The sequence below is a fragment of the Eufriesea mexicana genome, unplaced genomic scaffold (assembly GCF_001483705.2).
Source record: "Eufriesea mexicana isolate 0111107269 unplaced genomic scaffold, ASM148370v2 scaffold492, whole genome shotgun sequence".
Classification (NCBI taxonomy): Eukaryota; Metazoa; Arthropoda; class Insecta; order Hymenoptera; family Apidae; genus Eufriesea; species Eufriesea mexicana.
The window spans coordinates 764403-789995 of record NW_016908641.1 but is presented as its reverse complement, the minus strand read 5'-3'; the positions used below and the strand labels follow the sequence as shown (position 1 = coordinate 789995).

The 25593-nt window shown below is 44.8% G+C and overlaps 1 protein-coding gene across 3 annotated transcripts in view; it reads left to right on the top strand.

Annotated features, from left to right (window-relative positions):
• LOC108545687 (uncharacterized) overlaps positions 1–25593 on the top strand; it is a 159639-nt gene that overhangs the window by 51813 nt on the left and 82233 nt on the right. For all 3 annotated transcript variants that reach the window (XR_001890099.1, XM_017897439.1, XM_017897438.1), the window contains exon 7: positions 25038–25307. Coding sequence is in view for 2 of the 3 variants with exons in the window: in XM_017897439.1 (XP_017752928.1) it covers positions 25038–25307 (270 nt within the window). In the remaining variant the exon portion in view is untranslated. The remainder of the gene's footprint in view (positions 1–25037; positions 25308–25593) is intronic.

The window sequence follows — 25593 nt, the reverse complement described above, 5'->3', positions numbered from 1 at the left end:
TTTAAGATAACGCAACGGTGTGCGAAATATCGAAATCAAAATCTAATAATTCCGCGTATTAATTATTATACGACTTCTTATTTACTGCTCAAAAAAGGTATCGCCAACTTTATAACAGAAAATCTTTGAACTGCTACTCTCCTTTAGCCAAAAAATCGTCGAGTGCAAAGAGTTAATTATGCGAAATGGTACCCTCGCGAAGTAGGGTAGACTGACCGAAGAAATTAATAACGATAACCATTGCTCGCTAGTTACATATTATTACCCGGTGAAAATTTTTGATCCCTCCGATACGAAGTCAAAACGACAAATCAGTTTCATCGTGTTTGCGCGGTCCTTATATAGTCAGCGGCGGCTATCCTCTGCAGACCTGATCGGTGAGACAAGATTATTGCCGATATTACAAGCATCGACTTTCTTACGGTAATAACCACTAATCGATTCATTTTTATGCTCCAGTAAGATCCTGCAATTTATTATTTTTCCGTTCTTAAATATTATAATTTATACATCTTTTACAAGCCGTAATGATATTCGTACTTCTGCAGAATTACATTTCGGCGTACTGTGTCGCTTCGAAAACATATTCCTGATCTTCTCGGCATAGAAATAGAGCGTCGAATCGGATCTATAGATAGTCAGCCCACTGGATGTCAAATGAAGAAGAATTAACCCTTTGCACTCGAGAGGTGAGCTTCTGTCATCGTTTCGTAAAATTTGGAAGATCGATATTAAACGATATATGAAATTTAACGTAACGTAACAGTGTGCGAGGTATCGAAATCAAATAATTCTACAATTCTGTTATTATATCTGAAGTGGGTCGCAATAAGTGTCGGCGCTCGTCGCGGCCGTCGGGGCAATAATCACGGCGTCGTAGAAGGTTTCAAACTGTCTCGTGGTCCTCTGACTTAGGAGCTTTTAAAGCGGTCGAGTGTTCGCGGAAGGGGTAGAAAAGAACCGCCAACCCGCGCGCGGGAAAAACTAAGTTTTCGCGGGAAAGGTTTACGCGGGAACCGCCCTCGCGCGGGAAAGTCGCGATGACCGACCAGTGAGGTCGTAAATTAAGACGACCGTTGGTCTACAACATCGCTGCCTGATCCCAGGCTAATCCCCGGCATGACATTGACGATAGCCAATGCCATCCGCGGGACAATGCCTGTTGACCTGCAGCGACTGCTGGTATGTTGCGGGGACGTACCCGGTGCACCCTCGACCCCTAATGTCCCTGCACCTTTTGCATGGGCGTAGTGGTGGAATCTTAGCCGCCACATATCGTAGGATTTTTAGGTAGATTAATCCTATGCAGACAGAGATCCGCGCGTCTAACAAACAATAATTCTCTTTTTGTAAGAAAACAGGTTTTATTTCATTAAAATATTACATTAACAAGGAGAGTGCAAGTCCTTCGAAACTATGTAGGTTGGTAGATTTCGTCATGCAGTTCAAGAATATGTACCATTATACCCGCCACTACTCAATAGTTTTTGAGATATTAACCCTCTGTGGACCGAATATATATTTTTCTTGACTACAAGAATTGTATGTAACATAAAATCAACGAATATCAATCAATAAATTCAGCAGCTTTGACAATTTTATTATAGGGAATTCATATTGAAAGTTTGAATTAACAACGGTTGTACTATCGTGCCAAGATAACGTGCAATAGATAGACAAGATAATTTTCCACGCCATCTTGTGGAGAAAAGGTCATAGGGGGCATAGAGGACCTAACCTATCATGATCGAATAACCGGTAAATAAAAAAGAATTAGAATTTTTAAAAATGGAACCACGGGAGGTATTGTAAAAATAATTATAAATATATCGAAAAATCGAACTGTAGTGATCAAGACGGTAACGTTGAATGCAGTATTTTAATAAAATACCCATACATTAGCATGTATATGTTTGAAAGTTACACGAACCCATAGAGGGTTAACAATTTAAGTTTTAAAGCTTTATTACTTCCTTAACCACCTGCGTTATAAAGACGTGCCACGCACGTCGAGATGCTTTTGTTCCAAAGCCGCCAGCGACGTGTGTACCACGTCGATAGGCATTTGTCCCAGAAACAAAAACGACGTGTCCGTCACGTCGGCCAACAGTTAGCTCGCAGACGCGGTGCGGCGTTAATGTAACGCCTTACCGCATGTTATATTGTAGAGGGCGGCACGGCAACCGAAAGTTAAATCGTAGCGCAAGTGGTTAACTACAAGGGAGAGAAGAGAGTGACGTGTATTGTATCAAGAAAAATTAAGTAAAGCGGCCACCGGGAATTAGATTCATTAGAATCAGTCCTCTCTCTCTCTCTCTCTCTCCCCCCCCTTACTAGGTTGCAGCTGGTTTCGGTAAATATGCGAAAGATGTCCGTCCTGTCACCTCCCACGTGACGCACGATCGCAGCGACAAAGTACCGTTGTCACGTGATAGGTGACTTACGACCGATAAGGGTTAAAATATCACGTTCAACGGATTGGAAAAATTCTTGGTCGAATGTTTGGATTCGCTTCCGTGAACCGTATCATTCCGAGGGATTTTACGATAGCTCGTAGACCTTTTTAATTGCCTTCCAGTCGTGTTTGCCATTCGACGATTACCAAGTGAGCAAATATACAAGCCAGCAGCAGCGACTTTGATAATTTAATTTCACGAAGCACGATTGCACGATCGGGCTATTATTTCCGCTTCTTAAAAAGCCTGCGCTTGTTAATCCAGCGAGATACAATCGGTGATACGAAAACACGAGCTTGTTGTTCAACGGGCATAAAAAATAAGGCCGAGCAACAATGGAAAGCACGGTTATTAAAACATCGGGATTCCGCGAAATCCGTTGCACGATTTCGTACCGTAAATTCCATTTTGCAATCGATGTTCGATTTTGCAATCGGTTTATGGATTTTGCGTCATATTCGCGTTATGCAATGGCCGCAAAATACACGCCGGTGTTGCATAACCGTCGGATGGCGGGGCGCAGGAGAGTTTGGAAGGCTGCGAATTAACGAATTAACGTTATCTAAGCCGAGGTTTCGACCACGAGCTGAACGTATCCGCGAGAAAACGCGAGTTTAATCGTGGCCTGGCGACCGTTTAACGGGGCACCGTTTTCAAACAGCGGAAACGGTTCTTTAATATTAGCACAGGGGCTACTAGCTTCGTTAGCATCGTCCGTGGACGTTGTTCTATGTTCGTGCTGCAAACGCCGTTCTGGGAATTTGTTTTCTCTGTCGCGAACCGCCATTTTTTTTATCTTGTGTTCTTCTTTAGAGGAGCGCTCGCTAGTGCGACGAGAATTTCTCGAGTAGACGTTACAGCCCCCGTCGCTAATCGTGGTTAATAACGTGGTCCGAGTCGTGTAGTTCGTCTTCAAATATTTTCTGTTCCAAATATATTACGAATTATCGAGATTCATCGCGAATTCGATCGCGAAGGAACAAATTCTATCGAACGATTAGACTCCTCGCCATTTTGTCAAAGATACGAACGATACGATCGTTCGCTCGGATCGTTTCCGTGATTACCAGTGCGTTTACTTCATAACCGAGATTTTCTGCGGTAATTCGCTTCGAAAACACGTGATTTCGTAGTCCAGGTAGAAGGTATTCCTCGTTAACGTTTTTACATGGAAATTAGATTAACCGCAGAGCCTGTTGGAGAACTTTTACCGACTCGCGAATTCTAGAAAATCGTCACTGTCGCTTCTCCTGTTACGGTTTCCAGTATCCCGCGGATTTTTTCGTATTCGTTACGCTTCTTTCGCCGTGGTTAGATTCGCCGGAGAATAAAAAGCGGGGGGGGGGGGGGAGCCGTAAGAGAGTTTCTTTCGCGTGTAATTCCTGGCCAAACGGCCGCCATTACGTTCTTCCTCGCACGCCGCGAGAGTAACGAGCGCCGCACGTGTGCAAACGTAGCAACTAATCGCGGACGGTATTGTCGGGGGTAATGGCTCGGAATCGGGTATTCGAGTGATCGTGCAAAACGCGGAAACGTAATCGCGTCCATAATTCGCGCGTCGGCTAACGCGTCTGCGCCGTTGCTTAGATTTTCAGTCACTCCGCGAACTTTTCCCGATAACTCCAAGGTGATCGGGCCCGACTCCCCATTCAAATCGGTCCGGCCACGATTACGGCCCGACCGTGCGTGGATGTGTTGCACGCCCACGCCGCGAACCCGTTCGATTCGCCTCTCGAAGATCAGCGCGAATCGCGTCTTACGGCTCTTATAATCGAGGATGGTGACTCGGTACACCCACGTCGAATCACCTCGCGAGGCCTCTCTTCTTCTCCACTCCGTGTTCCTCCGGATCTCGTACAATGAACGCGTTCGTACGTGACCTTTCGTGGTACTAGAAGGCAAAAGATCCCTGAATCCTCCCATTCTTTTCCTCCTTCCGGATCGAGCAATTCCGCTCCTCAGATTTTTCAAGCACCATCGTCCCTTCGTCGATCGTAGGCCCCGATCGGTGGAAGGATAACGCGCCGGGAGTCCTCGCAGCGAGAGTGGAAAGGACGAAAAAATGGATGGAATCGATGAAGGGAAATTAAGGAACGATCATCGCGGAATGTACTTCTATATCAAGAGTATCCCCGGCAGAAAAAGCAGATTCTAGACTCTTGCTCCCAGTTTCACCTCCATTCCCATCGAAAGAAGCCTGCCACGCGAGGCTTGTAAACTACGCTATTACCTCCACGCCCGAGACTCGAACGATTCAATCGCTAAACGCTGTTATTTTATCTCAATAATTTCATCGTTAAACCGATCACCATAAACTTAACGTCGCTCTACAACGTCGTAACATTATCTCTCTATTACCGACAACATCGTCGTCTCTCCATCGGACTCTCCCCCGGACCAACGATATTCAGATTCGTTTTACTTCTATCTTATCGCCGGCTATCTATCTTTCGTAGAAATTCTGGCATCTCTCGACTCTCCAGGTGCTTCTCGAAAGTTTCCATCTGTTCTCGAAACTCTCCTACGTCTGTGGCTTCAGCGGGGTGACCCTTTTCTATTTCCGATCCTATTCGATCGACAGGCTACCGGTGTACGTTCAGGATCGTTACAGGCTCACGTGGCCGATCGGGCGATTTGTTTGCCGTCGAGGATACACGGAATCCGCGGATCGGCATGAAAGTCAATAACTGTCGGTGGATAGCTGGCAGCGGCTACCGGAGTAGCGAGCTGCCAGCGGTTTCAGCGTAACCGTAATCTCGGCGTGGATTCAACCGTGAATTATGGACTACTTTATACAGGCTGCGCGGATAAGAACGCCCCTGTCCACGGTTCTTCCGAGCGCACGCTGCTCCGTGACACTCTGCCACCTATCGTCCAACTTTCCCATGAACAGCTCGTTGCCGCGTCTAGCGGTTTTTAGGCTCGAGCCTGACATGGAATTAAGTCGCGGAGGTTTAACGAGCAACGCGATGCAGAGGAAATCGAGGGGAAAATTGTGGGACGGGCTGATTTTTGTGGGAAGTAGGTGAGCGAGCGCTCGTGCACAGGTGTGCGGCGTCGATGGTAATTGGCTGGACGAGAGCGAGTTTAGAGTCTGCTTCTTGAATAGATCGAAATGTAAGTACTCGGAACTCGTTCGAGATTTATTATGCTAAGACACGTGTATTCGTTTTTACTCGTTCGGAGTAACTCACTCGACGGTGGCACGAAAAACCCATCGATGAATGAGAAGTCCCGGAGCGTTTGTTTTCAGCGTTAGGCTTCAGGGAGTTTAGTTTTAGCTGGGTCCCTGATAGCGGTTGTTGCTTACCGATCGACCGCCGTTTTCGTGTTGGTCGAATCGGGTCGTTCAACGATGCATCGTACGTTTTCCAAGGTACATGGAAGAATCTCTCTCGGGATTATATCGGTAAAGTTGGAAAATAATTCGACGATACGTAGACGTAGTATTTAGGATACGTTTATCGCGAACAGGAGCCATTGTCGAACCACGATTACATCAGTACCATCGATCAAGGAATAAAAAGTTTGGATATAACGGTGATTCGTCTTTTGTTGCTTACATATGACAGCCTTAGGACGACTTTCTACATAACTCACTAGCGCCACCGTGGCTCGTATTTGCGATAAATGTACCGTAGATTCAGCGTTCACAGCGTTGAATTATTTTCCAATTTTACCGATAGGATCTCGAGATTTTCTCCCTGCTACGCGTACCATATCGTTTTAAACGTTTCGGTTCAACCTATTCGCATATTTTAATCCCGGAACGTAGGAAATCTAAGCGTTCGAATACTTTCGCGTACGAGTGTACTTACCTGTTGCTCGTTTATCTCGAAAGTCTTCTTCTTTATCTCGCCTCGAAACTTCCGAGAACCTGCACGGTGTCTCTTCCGAAGCCTCTCGAGTACAAAAGAGTAATAAAATCGGTATTATTTATCGACACACTTAATCGACGTTCCACGAAACACGCTTACCACTCGCTGCGAAGTACCGACACACGATTTACCCTATCACCTCTCTGTCAAGTCACCGTCAAGCCCTGTCTTCGCCTGAATCCTCGTTCGAGTTCTATCTGCCATTGGGCCTGAAAAATCGGCTTACAAGCGAAGCATCGGGTATCTCCGCGGCATCGGTCGTTAACTTTCTCGCGGACAAGCATCTCGCTGTTGGCGGAGATTCGGTGCAGCGTGTCAGCAGCTTTTAGCTCTGTGCACGACCTATTTAGTCTAACACGCGGCTTTATCTCGAGCAGAGCGTATCCCTCGCTCGTCAATCGTCTCCATTTTTCCCAGTCCGCTCGTGCTCTCGCGTGCTCTCGCGGCCGCGAAAGTCTCGCCGGTTGTTGCGAGTATCGCGCGACGATATCGTTTTATCCGCCTGGATCGATGAAAAATCCTCTCCGTAATCTCGCGGGAACGAGCGTGTGCGTGCTCTGTCGTGACAGACGGCAGTCGTGGTAAAAGCGGCCGTCACGATTCCGTTTTCCTTTTTGCCGATTACGCAATACCGCAGCCGTTATCGACTCGCGCGGAAATTTCGCGCTGGCTGCTGTTGCGGCCGCTGTTATGTCCTCGAGATCGGTAATGGCCACGTTACCGGTCGTTCTTTCATCCCCTTCTACTCGCTCCCACCATGGAATTTCATGACTTTTATGACACCGATCCTTTTTTCTCAAACCGTTAGTGGAATATGAACGAAGATTATACGCTTTTATCGAGTTACGGTGACTGGCCTCGAGATCGGTAATGGCAGAGCTACCGATCCCGATCTGTTGTCTCTCGTTAGGTCTCTCGCTGGAATTTTATCGTAGGCGCGCTGTCACTTCCGACTTGTTTCGAGCATGGATTCATTTTTCCAATAGCAACCGAACATGTCACGCAATCCCATAGGAACAGAAATTATTCGCTTTCGTTTCTTCCCCTTTATCCTGGCGATAAAGTTCGTTCCAAAGTTTCGTTACAGCGATCACCGTAATCTCGAGACACGTAGTCTCTTCGTAAAATTTGATTGCTCGTGCACGCGCTTCCGGCCTTACTTCGGTCCCGAATTTTTCGCGAGATTGGTATCGAACGCGCCTATCTGGCGTGATCTCGGTGATTGCTTTCGTTTCGCGATTGCGGTGAAGCTCGCGTGGAAATTACTTCGCGGCGACCGCAGCGACCCCTAGGTCAGCGACTGCAGCGCCACCGGTCGGAATCGTATTGTTTCTCGATAGACCGCGATGGAATTTTACCGTAGGTGCCAATGCTTGCAGTTATGCTTTTGTTATAGAAATTCTTTTCTTCGCCCAGGTGCTGGAACTCGCGTTGCTCGACCTCGTCGTTCATTGGCGCTGGTAAAAAGAGGAAATATTTTAACAGATAATCGATTACACCGATGATTCCTGACGGTTATTGGCAGCAGTCAGGTGGCTGATAGCGACGATAACGAAGGAAAGGCGAGAAAGTGCGGGCTTCGAGTGGAGTATCGTTGTTTTCCGCGTTGGTCGTCGACAAAGAAAGATGCAATAGAGATACGTAATCGGAGAATGGAAACGGTTGATATTAATTTCTTCTATTTCCCTTTCACGCGAGACGCGTTTGTCCGGAATCGTTAGGATTTCGAGCGACGGGTGGAAAAGGTGGTCGGTACCTGGAAGCGATAGAGCCGCGATAAAGCGGCGATAAAGCAACGATAAAAGAGCAATTGCCGGAGTGTCTGGATACGAAGTGACGCTAAGTAGCGTGCTTTGCATAACGCGACACTCGATACACCGTCGCGTATCATAAATCGAGTGCGGAGAAACGTCACGTAAATCGCACGGCCAGTCTGAATCCCGTTCGTCATCGATCAGGTATAGCAATCACTTTTACTCGAAGGACATAAACGATCGGGATTAGCGATAGCGCTACAGCCAAGTTTTACTGCCACTGTGGCCTACTTGCCGAGGTTCACGGGAACACGATTATTATTTCAACGTTTACGCACGATCTGCCGTCCCGTTTGACATCTTTGATCGGAGATCGTCTGCTGCTTGCCGATCTTTTCGGCTGGGATCGAGCATTTTAAACACGATAACTGCGTAACAGTTGCGTCGCATTGTCGCGGCACAGAGCTAAAACACGCCACATGGTATTTTTCAGAAAATTCCTCTTTACCGTCAGTGCGATCTAATACATTCTCGGACCTCGATAATCGCGGGAGATAGTTCCTAAAACCAATCGATAAACGAATTAATCAGTTGCGAACTTTTCTGCATATTTTCCTCCACTGGTTACGTCTAAAGCACTTGGGACTGTCAATGGCGGAACGATGAGTGGAGGGGTGTCCACCCCTTCGAGCCAAGGATCAGTCAGTCAAATAAAGACCTTCGGGAGGAAAAGTCGAAACATTCGTCTATTTTTCTATCCTCGACCATCGCAGAAGTTTGTAGGGGGTTCTCCTCCACGGTTGTCGAATATCGGCTGGTATTCTCGGATGGCGGTGATGATATAATGGACGAAAGGAAAAGAAAGGTGCGTGGCGGTCCACTCCACGAGGGTTGCTTTTCTTGACTCGTGGTTCCTACGATACCGCCGGTTGGTACCCTGATGGCCGTCGTGCTATGATATGTAGCAGGTAGGAGGACGCAAAGAAGGGACGCGTTTCGTCTTGAGCCTGCTAGTGGACTCGCTAAGGCTACCTAGCAGACCCTGCCTTAGACCGGGATCTAAGTTTTCCGTATTGGAAAATCTGGAAGTTGTACGTACAGAAAGCGGAGGTTTTCGAGGACTTGCGAGAAAGTCCTCGAATCTCCTCGAAGCTTTGAAAGTCCTCGAACCTCGTCTAATGGCGCGGGTGAAAATGACGGTGCCTGCAAGTCGAATTCGCGAATTCGACAACGATTCGACAATGCTCGAGATGAAACTTTCCTACAGATCCAATCTCCGCTATTAAAGTACCATACTTTAGGCGCTAATTAGCGTCCAGTGTATTTATAGTTCGGTCGTTAGAAACCCGACTTGGTACGCGTCGATCTCACGACGATAAGCCGCACAGTGGATACATGCGATAAGCGGCACTCGTTCTATAAATATCTCGTACAATGTAGGTGCAATAAGAGTGTCGGGTGTCACGTTTGCGTTGGAGATAGGAACGATAAAGTTTCGAGTAAATCTTCCCGCGTACGAAATTATTAGGGCAGCTCGCTGGAATAAACACCGTTCACGCCCCGTTGTCACGTTCGCTCGTTTTTCCCACAAAAGTGGCATTTGTCGAACGAGCGAAAAATCATTCAAAGCCTAACCTTTCAGATTCACGCGATAGATCAGATACTGCGCGGTCATCGGCATCGACATCGACTACAATTGGCCGGTGCATTTGAGCCAACTGGTAAACGCGACGATAGCCCCTTGCGACGCCATTACGCTCCCATTCTCCCTCCCATTTTCCCCTTTTCCTCCACACCTTTCCCCTTCGACGGTTAACAGCTTTCAGTGCTGATGGCTTTATCTCGTGGATAATAAGCAGCAACGATATAATTATCGTTGCAACTGGTTAACTTTTTGCCAACGTAATCCAATTACAAGCTGAGAGCCTAGCTATTGCTAATGATTCATTTGTAGCAACGTCGCTGGTAAAATCGCGATCGAATCGGCGATCCCAATAGCCACGGTCCTCGTGCGAGATTTCACCCTGCGCGGGATGGAGGCGGGAAAGAAAATGGAGGGGAAAAAAGGCGGACGGGAATCGGTAAAATGGAATCGCGATAGCAGGAAGGAAATCAGCGAGCGGCTAACTCGATGTAAAGTCGGAACGAGGAACACAGAGCACGGCGCATTGTTCTATGATGTATCGGCACGTGTTGCAACTTTCTACTATAAAAGCAGCGTAACGCCGTCCGAGATGGAGCGATCGGGCGTCGTCTACGAAAATCTTTTCGATCCGCGGCGCCGATAGCTCAGCAGATCGGAAACTCGACACCGTTACGTTTTCTAAGACGTTAACGGGCCTCTACGCGCCGTTTCCTCCTCCATTTTTCCCCGAATCGGCCACCGACGAGCTCCACACATTCCCACAGATCACTTTCGGTTTTCATCCAACGATCGCGTCCCGATTTTTCCCTCTTTCTAACCGGTACGGATTATCCAGATCCGTCCTTATCCTTTTCGTGCAACGAGTGCAACGCGTATCGTCGAGATATACCGATTTTTATGGGATTTCTCGGGAGTCCGATGCACGAGGGATCAGATGGATCCGATAAAGTATGCTGGTTCGTGGTCCCTTCGAAACCGATCGCGATTTCGACCGCGCTATGTAATTTATACCCGATATTGGTCTATCGGCGGAGCTGCAGCCGGGTTTCTTTGGGCTATGTGGTGTTTTATTGGTTCGGTTATGAATAGCAACGTAGAAAGCAGAGAGCGGAGGTAAATTTCGCACAAGTGGAGCATCCTACGAATAATTCTCGGTACGTTTGCACGGTATATTTAGAAAAGAAAATGTCCCGCGAGGAAGATTCGATTAGCCAAATGGTGGGTTGGCAAAGTGTGTCTACGAGCATGGGAGAGTCGCGATGCGCAAGGTGGCACTTTGTTGTGACACAGATTCGAAGATAAATCCCGTGGACGCTGATTTCTGGTTACTTTACCATTCCTCTCGTTTCTTTTTCACGTTTTAGAGAAAGGAATTCGACTGGAAGAGGGTAATCGAAAAGACGTGTCTTAGCCTACGAATCGAGCTCTTAGTCGATACGCGAGGAATGCGAGCGTCGTCGAATAGAAAATTCGCCGTTTGCATAGAAACACAGATTTCTACGGTGGAAAGCAACAAATGGGGCAATTCGAACATTTCCTGTATGCATTTTCACGTCCTATTCCTTCACCGTGGATGACACGCGTTTTCTAGAATTCCGAGTGCTTCCACAGGCCTCGAGTTTTCAAAGTCGTTCGAATAGTCACGTACCACACTTGACACAGCGAAGGTGGGAATTTATCGAACGCTTTTATCGTACGTATTCGCTTATCTGCATGGTATTATCCTGAATATATCATCGGAATATACCTACGAGAATCGTGTTCGCGATATGGAAAGTTAAAAGTGTAAATAACAGTGACTCGTTGCCTGAACTCTGTCAAAATCTGTCAGAATTATCTCCGCAACGAGATTCCAGCTTTTTGGTCTCAGAGATCCGATTGAAACCCATTGAAATATTACCGTTTAGTCGTCTATTCGTATTTATCTATGTACATTAGATAAACTCCGAACCCGCTAATTTTCTTCCTTTCATCCTTTACTCATCCTTATCACCCTGTTGCTCGCTTCAACCCCGACCTTTCCTGTGTCACGGGACTAACTTGCAGCGATGAAGAATGCACTAGGTATAGAGTTGGAGCAAACCTAACTTTATTCGGTTTTTGGGGTCGGTATATATATATATTGTAGAGATAGGGTGGTTGTTTAATAATATATAAAATTATTTATTAACCATAAAATATAATATACAATGTGCGGCGACGGTAAAGAGATTACGAATATAGATATCTATGAACTAAACTTTTACGACTACAACTAATAACACGATTATAACTAACAACACAATTCTTCACAACTCTCTCTCTCTAATAATTCTACTGCGTACTCTAACATACTACACCGTACTACGACATACTCGATACTCACGCCCTTGCATCCCTATTTAAAACCATACATTCTATCCTCTTTCATACCTATTCTCTCTTTCCCAATCACACTCTCCCACGCACCCCTTGCAATCTTACCCTCAGCGGGTCACGTAGCCCAAACGCTCAAACGCATTCCGAGAGACACTCTTCACTTTCATCCGATGCATTCATAAACATCCCGTCCACACGATACTAGCGCACGGTCATCCGTCCTTTCGCAGGCACTCTAGGTAACATGCTTCACCCACTCATCCTGCGATACCACAGTATGTATTGATAGGATTTTATATAGGTTTTTGCTTACTAACTACACAGTTTTACTTTATATTCTATACACACGATGTTTGTTCTTCTAGGTGTTATTGGGAACTAAAACCACAACAGCTCGCACCGCACGTTCACGCTCATCCTCGCACACACACACACTCATACTTGCAAACATTCTTAGTCGATAAATGAAAACAGGACGTTACCGACTTACAGCGGAATAAGTATTCGTGTTTCCTCACATATATATATATTCTTGTTATCTTATCCTAGACGGTTCGAAAGGGGTTGTATTTCGGAGTTTGGAGCTTTAGTCATAGTCATCGTGTTAGCTGCCATCACAGGGTTGCATCTTGGACTTTGGAGATCTATCGCTGATTCGTGTGGACTGTCGTCACACCTGCATCATCCTCTCTTAGCCTTCCCCTCTGTAGATAATCCACAGTTACTTTCTAATTGATATATAAATATTGGCAATAATCCCAAAATGACCATTCTTGCGCTAGTATTCGGTTTGGACTGTCACTGTAAAAGTATTTGGCACATACTCGGCTGCGTTGTTCAACTGTCAAAGTCCCCGTGTAAGTTGTAGCGGAAATAAATACTCTCTTGGAGTACTACACCGTCATGGGGTGCTTAGAGTAATTACGAATCGAGAATTAGAGATCGCTCGTATACCTTTCTAGATCACGAGATACCTTCTACTTTCGATTTTTCAGTAGACGTCACAGAACCCTGTATCGAGGCTCGTTTTCATCGGAAACGGACGAGTTTCCCGCCGAAACGACAGACGTCTATTCATAAATCACAATATCCACGACTGAAACAGTACCGACAGGAAGCTTTCTGGATCAAAAGTTCTTTCAAAACACCCGCGTCTAATCCACTCTTAACCAATGAAAACAAACTCGAGGAGACACCGGACAGAACACGACGACACGAGACAGTCGTAAATTGAAACTCGAAGACAACACATCGGACGTATAGCGCGTTCGAGAAAGGAAGGCACAGCGTGTTTACATCCTCGCGGCTGATTAACAACGCTCACACTCCCGTGATCACAGACAGTGACCGCTGTTGACAGAAGGTGGTGACGAAGATCATCGGTCGCCATTTTCGACCAATAGTGGCCACTGCCTGTGTGATCCGGGGAGAATCAGCGGAGTTAATCAGCCCCGAGGATGCAACCACGTTGTGCTTTCTTTCCTCGAACGCACAGTACATCGAGACTCACTCGAAACACACCGGAAGACGTAAATTAGAACTCGAAGACAACGCACCAGAAGTCATGCAGAAGCAAAACGAAACTCGGACGGGACTTGGTCAAAACGCATACACGTCGCATTCAAAATCGCAATAACCGGTGTAATAAAGTGTTTATAAAACGAAACTGCTCTTTATTGCAAGGTGTGCTCGGTATCTCGATGGGTAAGACATACCGAGAGAAGGCGTCCACCACGACGAACCTCGGCTGTCTTCGTGCAACAGTTAGTTAAATTAGTTATTAAATTAGTTTAGCTAAATTACTGTTTTATAATTTTTAAAAATTGAATGATTTCTTGTTTAGCCTATCCAGTGAAAAATTACACGTCCGCCCGTTTCCCACGAATTTCTGCAGACCTTTCGCACCGACAGCTGTTGCGTCGATAATAATTAACATTTTTACACGAAATTTTTACAAGATGAAGTTGAAGAAATGTATATTTTGAAATTCGAAGCAATCAATAATATGTTGATTAATAATAAAGGTATCATTAGAGGAGGTAAGCTTTGTGAAAATTAAAAGAAAATATTTTTTACGTATAATTATAGAATGTTTATGTTGTTGTAGAGATAGCGAAGGATTGATAATATCAATAAATTTAATATACGCCTAATGCAACCCGTTGATACGGCACTGATTCCTGCAATAAAGGTAGACAAGGATAAAGACTCAAGCGACATCGATCAGCGCAATGTATGAGTTTCGATTCGAAGCTGAAGAAAGGTAGCAGGAGCGCAGTATGTGCGACGAGGTAGTCGAATACGTGATAAGGAGAGGAATAGATAGCTGTTAGAAGAGGACAGAGCTGCTTCGGTCGTGAAAGCTAACAAACTGCGCAGTTTCTACGATTAATTCGCGAACTTTTATAACTGTAACGCAAACCTGGAACTTTGAGCAATATTCTTATGCAATTTTTGTACATAATTTAATGCTAATTAATTTCTTATTAATAATTATTTGCACGTGTATGTGATTTGATAACAATCGACAAGATTGTTTGTTGAAATATTTAATTATGGACAAAACTAGAATTGACATATCAACAAAAATGATGTCTGAACACGTTTATGAATATTGTTTTTGTAATGAGTACATGTAATTCGTAAATTAATTGCATAAAAGATAGCAATTAGTCATTAATCATTAGCATTTGTGGTATCAGTACAATCACTCCGTGCAATAATTACTAATAATTAATTAATTAATTAATTAAGGAGAAATTAATATCTAAAATTATATTAGGAAATTCGTTAAAGGTGTGCCTTTACGATGCAATTATAAAAGTTCACAAATTAAGCTCAGAAATCGAGTAATTTATTAATTTTCTAATACCGATTGAAAGTTCGAAAGGTAACAACGGTCAGTGCCATCTATGACTTTGGGCTGGAAACTTGTGTTCCGTTTACGCCTCCTATAATTTTTGATTGGAAACTTGTATTTTGCTCGCGGTAATCTATTATTTTGGACTAGAAGCTTGTGTTCCAGTCAAAAATCACAGATGGCGCAATCGGTAACTTCCAGACAAAAATTGCCCATGGTGCAAACGAAACACAAGGTTTCGCTAAAAAGTCATAGATGGCACTGACCGTTGTTATCTTTCGAACTTTCGGTCGGTATTAGAAAATTGATAAATTACTTAATTTCTGAGATTAATTTGTGAACTTTTATAATTGCATCGTAAAAGTGCACCTTCAACGAATTTCCTAATATAATTTTGCATATTAATTTCTCCTTAATTAATTTATTATTAATAATTATTGCACGAAAGTGATTGAATTGATGTCGAATATTCTAACAGTTTTTCACTAATATTTTTCACTATTCTCTATGCAATTAATTTGTGAATTACATGCATACATTATCAAAAGAATATTCATGGGCATGTTCGCATGTCATTTTTAATCATATTTTACATCAAGTTTTGTCGGTAATTAGATACTTTGACGAAAAATTCTACCGGTCGTTGTTATCGTCTCACCCACACGTTCAAATAATTATTAATAGTAAACTAATTAGCATAGAATTATGTACGAAAATTCAATAAGAATTCTGTCAAAGATCCAGCTTCGCGATGCAACTATAAAAGTTCATAAATTAATCGCAGAAATTGAGAAATTTATAAATTCTATCGTAGCTTCTCTGTAGTTTTCTACTTATCTCCTGCTCTCGTCTATCACGTAGCCAGGTGCTCGACGAACCCTTCACACACTCTGCGCTCCTTTTGCCTTTCTTGAGTTTCCAATTAAAAATCATACATGGCTTTGATCGGTGTCGCTTGATTAATCATTCGATAGTGGAAAATTAACAAATTACTCAATTTGTGAGATTGATTTGTGAACTTTTATAACTGCATCATAAAGGCACACCTTTAACGAATTTTCTGATATAATTATGAAAATAAGTTTCTTCTTGTTTAATTAAATATAAGTGATTAATGCACGGAGTGTTTGAATTGATGCCGAACATGTTAATGATTCCTCTCTAATTATTACTCTTTTTGCAATTAATTTGTGAATTACATGCATACATTATAAAAGGAAAATTCTTGGCCATGTTCACATGTCATTTTTGATCATATTTTATATCTAGTTTTGTGGATAATTAGATATTTTAAAGAAAAATTCTGCATGTCGTTATTATCGAATCACATACGTTCAAATAATTGTTAATAACAAACATAATTAGCATGAAATTATGTACGAAAATTGAATAAGAATTTTGTCCAAAGATCCAACTTTGCGATGCAAATATAAAAGTTTATAAATTAAACACAGAAATTGATTACATTCCGGACAGAGTACATTCAATAATTCCGGGCGTACAAATTACGTAGAGTTGGCATGAAACCCTCTGTCAATTTTTGCAATTTTGTATCAGGCAAACATAACATTAAAGGAGCTAATACGCTTATAGAATTTTATGCCTACAAATTTCGTAGAGTTGGCGTGAAATCCTCTGCCAATTTTGCGACTTTTTACTAGGCGAACATAACACGATAGGAGGTCGTCTACTGATAGAATTCTTGGAAATGACGTCATTTCCAAGAATTTCTTGGACAATACTTTTGCAGTTTCTGCGAGAAAGCTTTGACGAATTTTGCGATTTTGTATCAGGATAACATAACATGCAAGGAGGTTTATCGCCGTGCCAGTTCTCAGACCATAGTTTTGCGGCCACGAAGAAACATTTCTGGCAAATTTCGCGACTTTGTATCAGGAGAACATGACATGATAGGAGATCGCACGCCGAGACAGTTCCAAGAAATTACATTATTTCCAAGAATTCCGAGGACAATACTTTTCCCGCGACCGGTCAATACTTTTCCCGCGCGTGGTCAATACTTTTCCCGCGACCGGTCAATACTTTTCCCGCGACTGGTCAATACTTTTCCCGCGCGTGGTCAATACTTTTCCCGCGAGTGGTCAATACTTTTCCCGCGAGTGGTCAATACTTTTCCCGCGAGTGGTCAATACTTTTCCCGCGAGTGGTCAATACTTTTCCCGCGAGTGGTCAATACTTTTCCCGCTTCTGTGGACAATACCTTTGCAGCTCGGCTGTAAAATTTTCGACCGATTTCGCGACTTTGTACTAGGATAACATAACATGATAGGAGATCGCTCGCCGAGACAGTTCCAAGAAATGACGTTATTTCCAAGAATTCTCGAACAATGCTTCTGCCGCCTCGGCGTAAAATTTTCGGCCGATTTCGTGACTTTGTATCAGGAGAACATGACATGATAGGAGGTCGCTCATCGTGGCACTTCCAAGAAATGACGTCATTTCCAAGAATTCTCGGACAATACTCTTGCTGCTTCGGGGAGAATTTTTCGGCCGATTTCGCCACTTTGTACTAGGATAACATGACATGATAGGAGGTCGCTCGTCGAGGCAGTTCCAAGAAATGACGTCATTTCCAAGAATTCTCGGACAATACTCTTGCTGCTTCGGGGAGAATTTTTCGGCCGATTTCGCCACTTTGTACTAGGATAACATGACATGATAGGAGGTCGCTCGTCGAGGCAGTTCCAAGAAATGACGTCATTTCCGAGAATTCTCGGACAATACTTTTGCTGCTTCGCGGAGAATTTTTCGGCCGATTTCGCCACTTTGTACTAGGATAACATGACATGATAGGAGGTCGCTCGTCGAGGCAGTTCCGAGAAATGACGTCATTTCCAAGAATTTTCTGGATAATACTTTTACAGTTTCTACGAGAAATTTTTTGCCGATTTTGCGATTTTACATTAGGATAACATAACACGAAAGGAGGTCGCCCGATGACAGAATTCTAGTGAATGACATTATTTTTCAAGAACTCTAGTTAAAGAAATTTCATTACTGGAAATTTAATTGCTTTACATGTTTGAAGCTTAAAAAATACATTTTTTACTTACCTTAATCATACTACTTACCTTGTAATACTTACCCGAATTCCTCTTCATTTACATATTACTCTTTATCAAATATTGCCAACTCTTTATTTTCAAAGTTCGAAGAGAAGATTGAAAATTTACAGGCGACAGAAAATATTTTAAACTTTGTGCGTAGCTCTTAGCTTGATATCGTTTTCCAAAGAAAAATCTTTGGAAAACGATATCAATTACCAGGTCTCACCACGTGGAGGTGGCTACGCATCGAGACCCGACATGCACCCTAGTGGCGCATCCTACTGGCGCTACCTGTATCAAAGGTATCCTAATCTAACTTGGAGCGAAAGCAGTTAAAGTGAAAATCTACTGACACTTTATTATAGTTCGTGTCTTACAAAGGGGATTTCGATTCGGAATACTACTACGTTATTGTCGCAACACTAAGGACATACTATGTCTCATAAAAATAGGGAATAAAATATAAAACACGCGAACAAGTTAAAAATCGCGATCGCGCCCGAACGAGTTCGCGATTAATCGAAAGACCGACTAGCCTACAAGACGTACACTCGTGTACAAGACAACTTCATGCCTCGGCAGCCTCCCGATCGGGCCTAGGCAATGTCCAGCCACTGCCATACTCGTCAAGACTTACACGTGAACCAAGAAAAGTCCCCGAGCCAGTGAAATTTCCAGAGTCGATACGAGGGTCCGGCGGGGCCTTGCAAGCCAGACAGGCACTATCCTAGTGCACCCCTCGCGCACTACGAAAATTTAGATGTTACACTTCCGAAGTCGAACCGACAAATAAGTTATGCTGCGTCGCGTCGCCCTTTATATAGCCGCTGATCGGCCAAACTCCCCATCCCTATCGGAAATTTTCGAACTTTTCCGATTTCATTATTTATTACTTTTCCGTTTTAATAACCGATAATTTATTAATTTTTTCACTTTTATTATAGATGTACACTGTGAACAATTTGTTATCAACAATATTAATTTGTCACTATCGATAAAAATAATGATTTATAAACTTTATTTATGCTATTTGAATATTAATTTCCGTGATGCATTTATATTAAGAATTTTTATGCTTCAAGCAATCTGTTATCGACAATCTTTATTTATTATTAATAATAAAATTAATAATTAAGAGAATTATTTTTTTTCCCTCTGTATTTTTGTTCAAAACGAAGTATCACGCGAAAAGTACATGGGGGTCCCCCCCTCGGTGGGGGGTTATGATGTCTTGTGGTTCCTATGGTACTGCCAGTTCGTATCTTGATGGCCGTGTTGCTATGATAGGTAACAGGTAGCAGGTAGAAGAACGCGAAAAAGAAAGAAAACGTGCGGTTTTCGTCTTGAGCCTGCTAGTGGACTTGCCACGTAAGACTCTAACAGGCCCTGTCTTAGCTGTGGGATAATTAGGTAGGATAGGAACTTATATTTATGCGAGTCGAGGACTCACCGAGGACTTGCGAGAAACCTGGAACCTCCGTTTGCCATCTAGCGGCGAGGGTGTGAACGTTGGACCCTACAAGTAAAAACGCGAGAAGATTAATTCTCATCTCAAAAGCTCGGTGGGAGTTTATTTTTTAGCTACTTTACATTAAAAACATATTCGTATTTATGTATCGAATAACGAAACTGCCTTAAATTACTAGCAATTTAAAGAATTTTCATATAATTTTGTGATTAGTATTAAAGCGTACATGAAAATATATACGTCCCGAAAAACTTCGAAACACCTCCAAATGCTTTGAAACACTTCGAAACACTTCGAAACACTGTGAAACGCTTGGAAATACTTCGAAACGTCTCCAAATGCATTGAAACGCTTTGAAACGCTTCGAAACACTTCGAAATGTCTCCCAACGTTTCGAATCGTTTCCAATTACTTCGAAACGCATCTAAATACCTTGAAACGCCTCGAAACTCTTCGAATCGCCTCAAATTGCCTCTCGCTGTCCGGTCACCGGACTACCTTAACCGCGAAACACCAATTACGCCGTATCTGCGCGCCGATCTTCGATATCGGATAAGCCCGTGTACCTTCCGTGGCCATTGTTCCTTCGCGGATGAGACGTGGTCGCTGCGAAAAACGCGTGGACGGAGCGGCGGAAGGGAACGCGCGACGTCGATGGGTACCGCGGACGGATAAAGTGGAACAATCGCGCGTAATCGTACGCAATCTATAGGAGAAAGTGGGCTAATGCGAGCCGCGGATAGAGCCGGGACGCACGACGTCTTTGTTCGCCGGTGATTTCAGCTACCCGGCTTCGCGGACACCGGGCTCTGCAGATACAATAGAGGAGGAGATACGGTAGAGCTCCATTTACCTGAACCCGTCCGCGAACAAATGGTTCATATAATACGAGTTCACCGATTCTCTCCGCTACCTATCACGCTAGACCTCCATTCATCTGAACTCCATTTACTGGAACGAAATTTCAGTTCGAGATGACCGATTAAGCGAACCCCTGCTCGTTGTCTGAAACTTCTGTTGCCCGGACGGCAGTTATCCGTTCCTCTAAATAGAGATAAATCGCTGGTATAGACGGAGTTCTCGCAGCGGGAGCTTTTCGCTTCCGAATTCTGTAAATCCGACCAGATCACCTTGACCGTGTCTGCGAATTTTCGCGGTTAAGGCAGTCCAGATACATCGACTGGACGATGTCGAAGCGATGGAACAATGGCTGGAGGATTCCAAGATCCTTCTTGCCACGGATGCAACTCCGATGCAGTTCAGATGCAACTCATATACAGCGAAGTTGCATCTCCTCCGTGGAGTCGGGGAGACGGTTCGTGTTCGCACGCGAAGGCAAAGCGAGCAGAGATGGCGTCGGTTTGATAATAGAGATGCCTCGGTAGATGGGAGTTTTTAAAGCATTTTGCTCGTTACGGGGTTCGCGATGAGCAAGTGTCAGGATAACTGGAGATGCATCGGTCGGTGTTGCCGGGATAGGTTGCGTAAACTTTCAGCGAGCATTCGTGTTAGATGGGAAAGCGGATAGCTTTGTCAGACCCGCTGATGTCTTTTTTTCACCATTCGAGCGAGTACGAGTCTTTGACCAGTCGTTAAGTTCGATGGTTATTAGGTTTGCCGAGGTACTTTCGTGTTGGGAATTAACAAGTGTGCATTTTTATGCGATATTTTATAACGCTCGTGCGGCAGATCGAGTTCGTTGAATCAACTTCGTACAATCGGTGCTTTACTAATGCTTATGACCGTTAAGAATGTGAAAGTAACGATAGCCTTGTTTAAATATACTCTGCTAATTTTGTTGCAGTTTTAATACGCAGCGATAACGCGCCGGAGATTATTTAAGAGGCGGCATAAGCATTCCACTTTCTACGATTTACTTTTTCGACGAGAATGCTAATAGCGGAATTACGAAGACGGGGTTCTTCAGCAACGTCTCGGTTTTACATTTCACCAGAGCTAACCGCTATAAGCATTCTTCTACTCGATTAAGGAACACGCAAATTACGATACGTTATTGTTACTCGCCTCGGTCGTAAAGCTAAAAGCTGTCGAGTGTCGGTGAAACGATACAGCGATAAAGATATAATAGAATATCACGACGAGGTCATGAACAATCGGTACGAAATCTAGGAATCATAGATACGCGGCGAAATATAAATGCTATTTCCATTTTTCGCTGTCATGTTCGCAACTTCCTACCACCATTTGACCAACCCTCTCGCGACACCCTCGTCCGTCCTAACCGGATTTCACTCGCTGTCTCGTTCTAACCAGTTTCTCGTAAATCGCGTAATCCAATACGAGGATGTATATTCGCACGTACGCCTTTCCTCGCCGAGCCGAGCCGAGCCGAGCCGAGCCGAGAAGACGTAGGAGGATTTCCTCGAGCGAACGCGTCGCTCGCCCAAGTGCCACTGGTTGAGGCGTAACGAGCTCGACGTCGAAATGCTTGACTTGCTTCGCGGAAGCAATAAAGGCTTTTAACTGGTTTCTTTTGTACGCGTGTGCTTAACCTTTGCACCGAACCGTACACAGTGTCCGTGTCTCGCGGTGCCCTGAACCGTGATTTATTTTCAGCCGCAGAGGAGACGAGAAAAAAGGGAGATATCCGGCGCGATAGCGATGCAATCTGTTCTGAAAGCAGGCAGTACGAGGGAAGAAAGAGATAAATATACTAAAAGAATGAAAAAGAGAAAGGAACGGAAATTATCGCACGACCTGGACCGGATAAAGCGAATTTCGTATTTACGTACAGCTCGTTGCCACTAAGATGGCCGCTGGGGCGAGTGGATAGTATTAAAAATGGCGGAAACTAGGTGTTAATCGGCCGCGACTCGACAGACGCGATTCTTAAAGCGAAAATTCTACAGCGTTCTGTAAAAATGGCGGCGCGATAGCGATGCAATCTGTTTTGAGAGCAATCGGTACGAGGGCAGAAAGAAAGAAATATATTAAAAGAAAGAAAAATAGACAGAAACGGGAATTATCCCACGACCTGGATCGGATAAAGCGAATTTTGTATTTACGGTACAGCTCGTTGCCACTAAGATGGCCGCCAGGGCGAGCGGATAGTACTCAAAATGGCGAAAACGAGGACTCGGTAGGCCGCGGTGCGACAGTAAATCTCGCGAGGCGAAAATTCTACGGTGTCCCGCAAAAATGACTGCTCTAACAGTATATCGGGCGCGTGAAACGTGCGCGGCTAATTCGATGGAAAACGCCGGTTGATTATGCGCGGACGATGATTACGCAGGGAATAGGAAAGCGGAGTGGAGGCAAAAAGGAAACGGAGACCTCGCTGTTGCTCTTATCGCTAATTTCAATCCCGCCGTGGGCAGGAAAATCGTAATGCTACTTTATGCTTCCCTCGTACTGGGAATCATGCTCGAGCGATGCTCGAACGCGCAGGAAACCCGCTGCTGCGATGTATTCCCGCGAACATCGTATCGCTTTCCTTCTCGTGCGCCGCCTATTCGGCCCCGATTCGTTTTTCTTTCGTTGCGAGCGTCCAATTGATGAATTTCACCTGGCGTTCGTAGAAAGGAGGAAACCGAAGACAGGACTGAAAAGCGAGAAAGTGTGGCTGTCTGCAGTGGGCCGCGACGAGCCTCGTATCACTCGAGTGGGATATCGCAAGTGCTAGATTCGTATGCTCGTTACGACATACCTGGGAACGAAGTAGATGTCCGAATCGGGTACGCCATGTTTCCGGATGCAAATATAATTCGAATTCGACGAGTCCGGACAAATCGTGTCACCGTTCAGGAAACTATGGATAGATTAGTTGTCCTCAGTGATCGACGCGCCGAGCCACTCGGTTAGCGAACCACCATACCGATCCTGGAATCCCGATTTCTCTGCGACGTTCTAGGATTCGTCACGAGTCGTGGTACCTGGAACACGTAAGGTGTTAGCTCGAAAGTCTAGAAGATCAAAGTGTTAGATTCGTATAATCGTTACGACATACCTGGAAACGAAGTAGGTTTCCGAATCGGGTACGCCATATTTCCGGATGCAAATATAATTGGAATTCGACGAGTCCGGACAAACCGTGTCATCGTTCAGGAAACTCTGGATAGATTAGGTGTCCTGTCCAGTGATCGGCGCGTCGAGTCATTCAGTTAACAATCCCGATTTCTCTGCGACATCCTAAGATTCGTCACGAGTCGTCGTCGTGGTACCTGGAAAACGCAAGGTGTTAGCTGGAACGCCTGGAAGATCGACTTACTGGGTCACGGAATCGTGGAAGGCACCACGAGCTCCACCGCTAGGGTCCACCGAGGCTCATCCAGCCATGGAAACCTTCACGGTTCACGGCACACTGGCTCGTATCCCTAGGAATACGAGCTTCGAGAGGGTTGTCGAGCGATAGTCTTCGAGCTTCGGAATTCAAAGCTGAAGGAAGCGACGGGAGACTGGCACAGGGTCGCGAGACCTCGAGGTCGTGGAACCAGCCGCGGGCCACCCCGAGGATGGGGAACCTCGATCTCAGGGACCCTGGGGTCATGGAACGTGCCTCGACGATTTCCCCGGGCTCACGATGGTGCAAGGCGTTTGGATTCCGATGGTGCAAGGCGGATCCCATGATCCAGAGGTCAGGCATCTGGAGGTACCGCGACCCCGGTGTGGTCCGCAGCTGGTGTCACGATTTCAGGGTGGTCCGTGGCGCATTCGACGATCCTGTCGCGTGTTCCCTGGCTAGGTCCACGGTTCTTGGACTCTTTAGACTCGGAGGTCAGGCGTTTCGAGATTCCGTGTCGCCGATTTCTCTGGAATTTAAACGAATTTTCTTTTCATCTTCTTCTGCCAATCGCGAGAATCGTTTCGCAAGGCAGAATCCTAGGGATCTCGGACGTGTCAAAGAGTTTCACCGCGAGGACGACGCGGTGGGTCGTGACGTGTTCGACGATTCTGGGGCGCCGAAATAATTATCCGGAGCCTTTAATTTTTTCGTCGACGATTTATACGTCCCGAACTTTAATGTGCTCTTTAATAGCGTTATTATGCACCGTGTGCTTGTAGATGCATAACTTAATCTACCATTGGTCGGCGCGAAACAAGACTTTTGGAAGATCGGCTTCGATAACGGTACCTGGTCGAAACGTAATTTAAAGGCCATAAATCGATCTGCGTGTTGGCTTCCGGGTACTTTCGAATATTCGTACACTTAATAACCATACATTCGGCTGTACACTTTACACGCTTTCGAAACCCGCGGATGATACTAATTTGGCACTTAACGTTATCTGATTTATATACTCATCTGTCATTCCCGGTCGAAATTCAACGTTGAACGACAGTATTTAAATGATCGCGGTTTTACAACCGCGTAAAAGGATCTTTCGTTTAAACGGTACACGACTCTCGTTACGTTACGATAACGAACCGTATTGCTATGGTGTTTTCGCTTCGTTACCCGGCAAACGTCTGTATCCCATTCATGCGAAATCTGTGCCACCGTGCCAGTCGAATTCCTCGTTTTTCGCGCGATAAAATCTACGAAACGTTCGTACAGCCGGTAAGCTTGCAACGAATCTCTCTTAATTTCAGGTACTCCAACGAGATATAGAGGCGCATGGTCGAATCGTCAGTTCGGTCGTGAAATTGGGCGACAAGGTATTTACTCAGCAACAGGAGCAGCAACAGCAGCAGCAGGAAGGACAGGAGGAAAAGAAGCAACAGGAGCAACAGGAACAACGGGAACCGCCACAGGCTTTACGAATAGCCAGGTCTCTCGAACGTCGATGGCATTTGCTGTTTCTACGAGCTTTGGAATGGCAGTGTCACATCGAAACTCTCGTGTCTCGCATAAGCAGCAAGGTGAGCTCGTATTTCTCTCTGTTCGCCATTCGAATTTCCGATTTTTAAATCTCTTTCCACTCGAATCTTCCTTTTCACGTTTCTCAAGCTTCCCTGCGTCTCGGAGTGCTCGCACTAACGCTTAAGTGGCGAGTGTTGTAATACGCGAACCGTGTAACGTGTAACAGCGCGTTCGAGAAAAGGAGGCACAACGTATTTACATCCTCGCGGCTGATAATTTCCGCTGGCACTCTCACGATGACAGACAGTGACCGCTATTGGCCGAACATGGCGACGGTGATCGTTT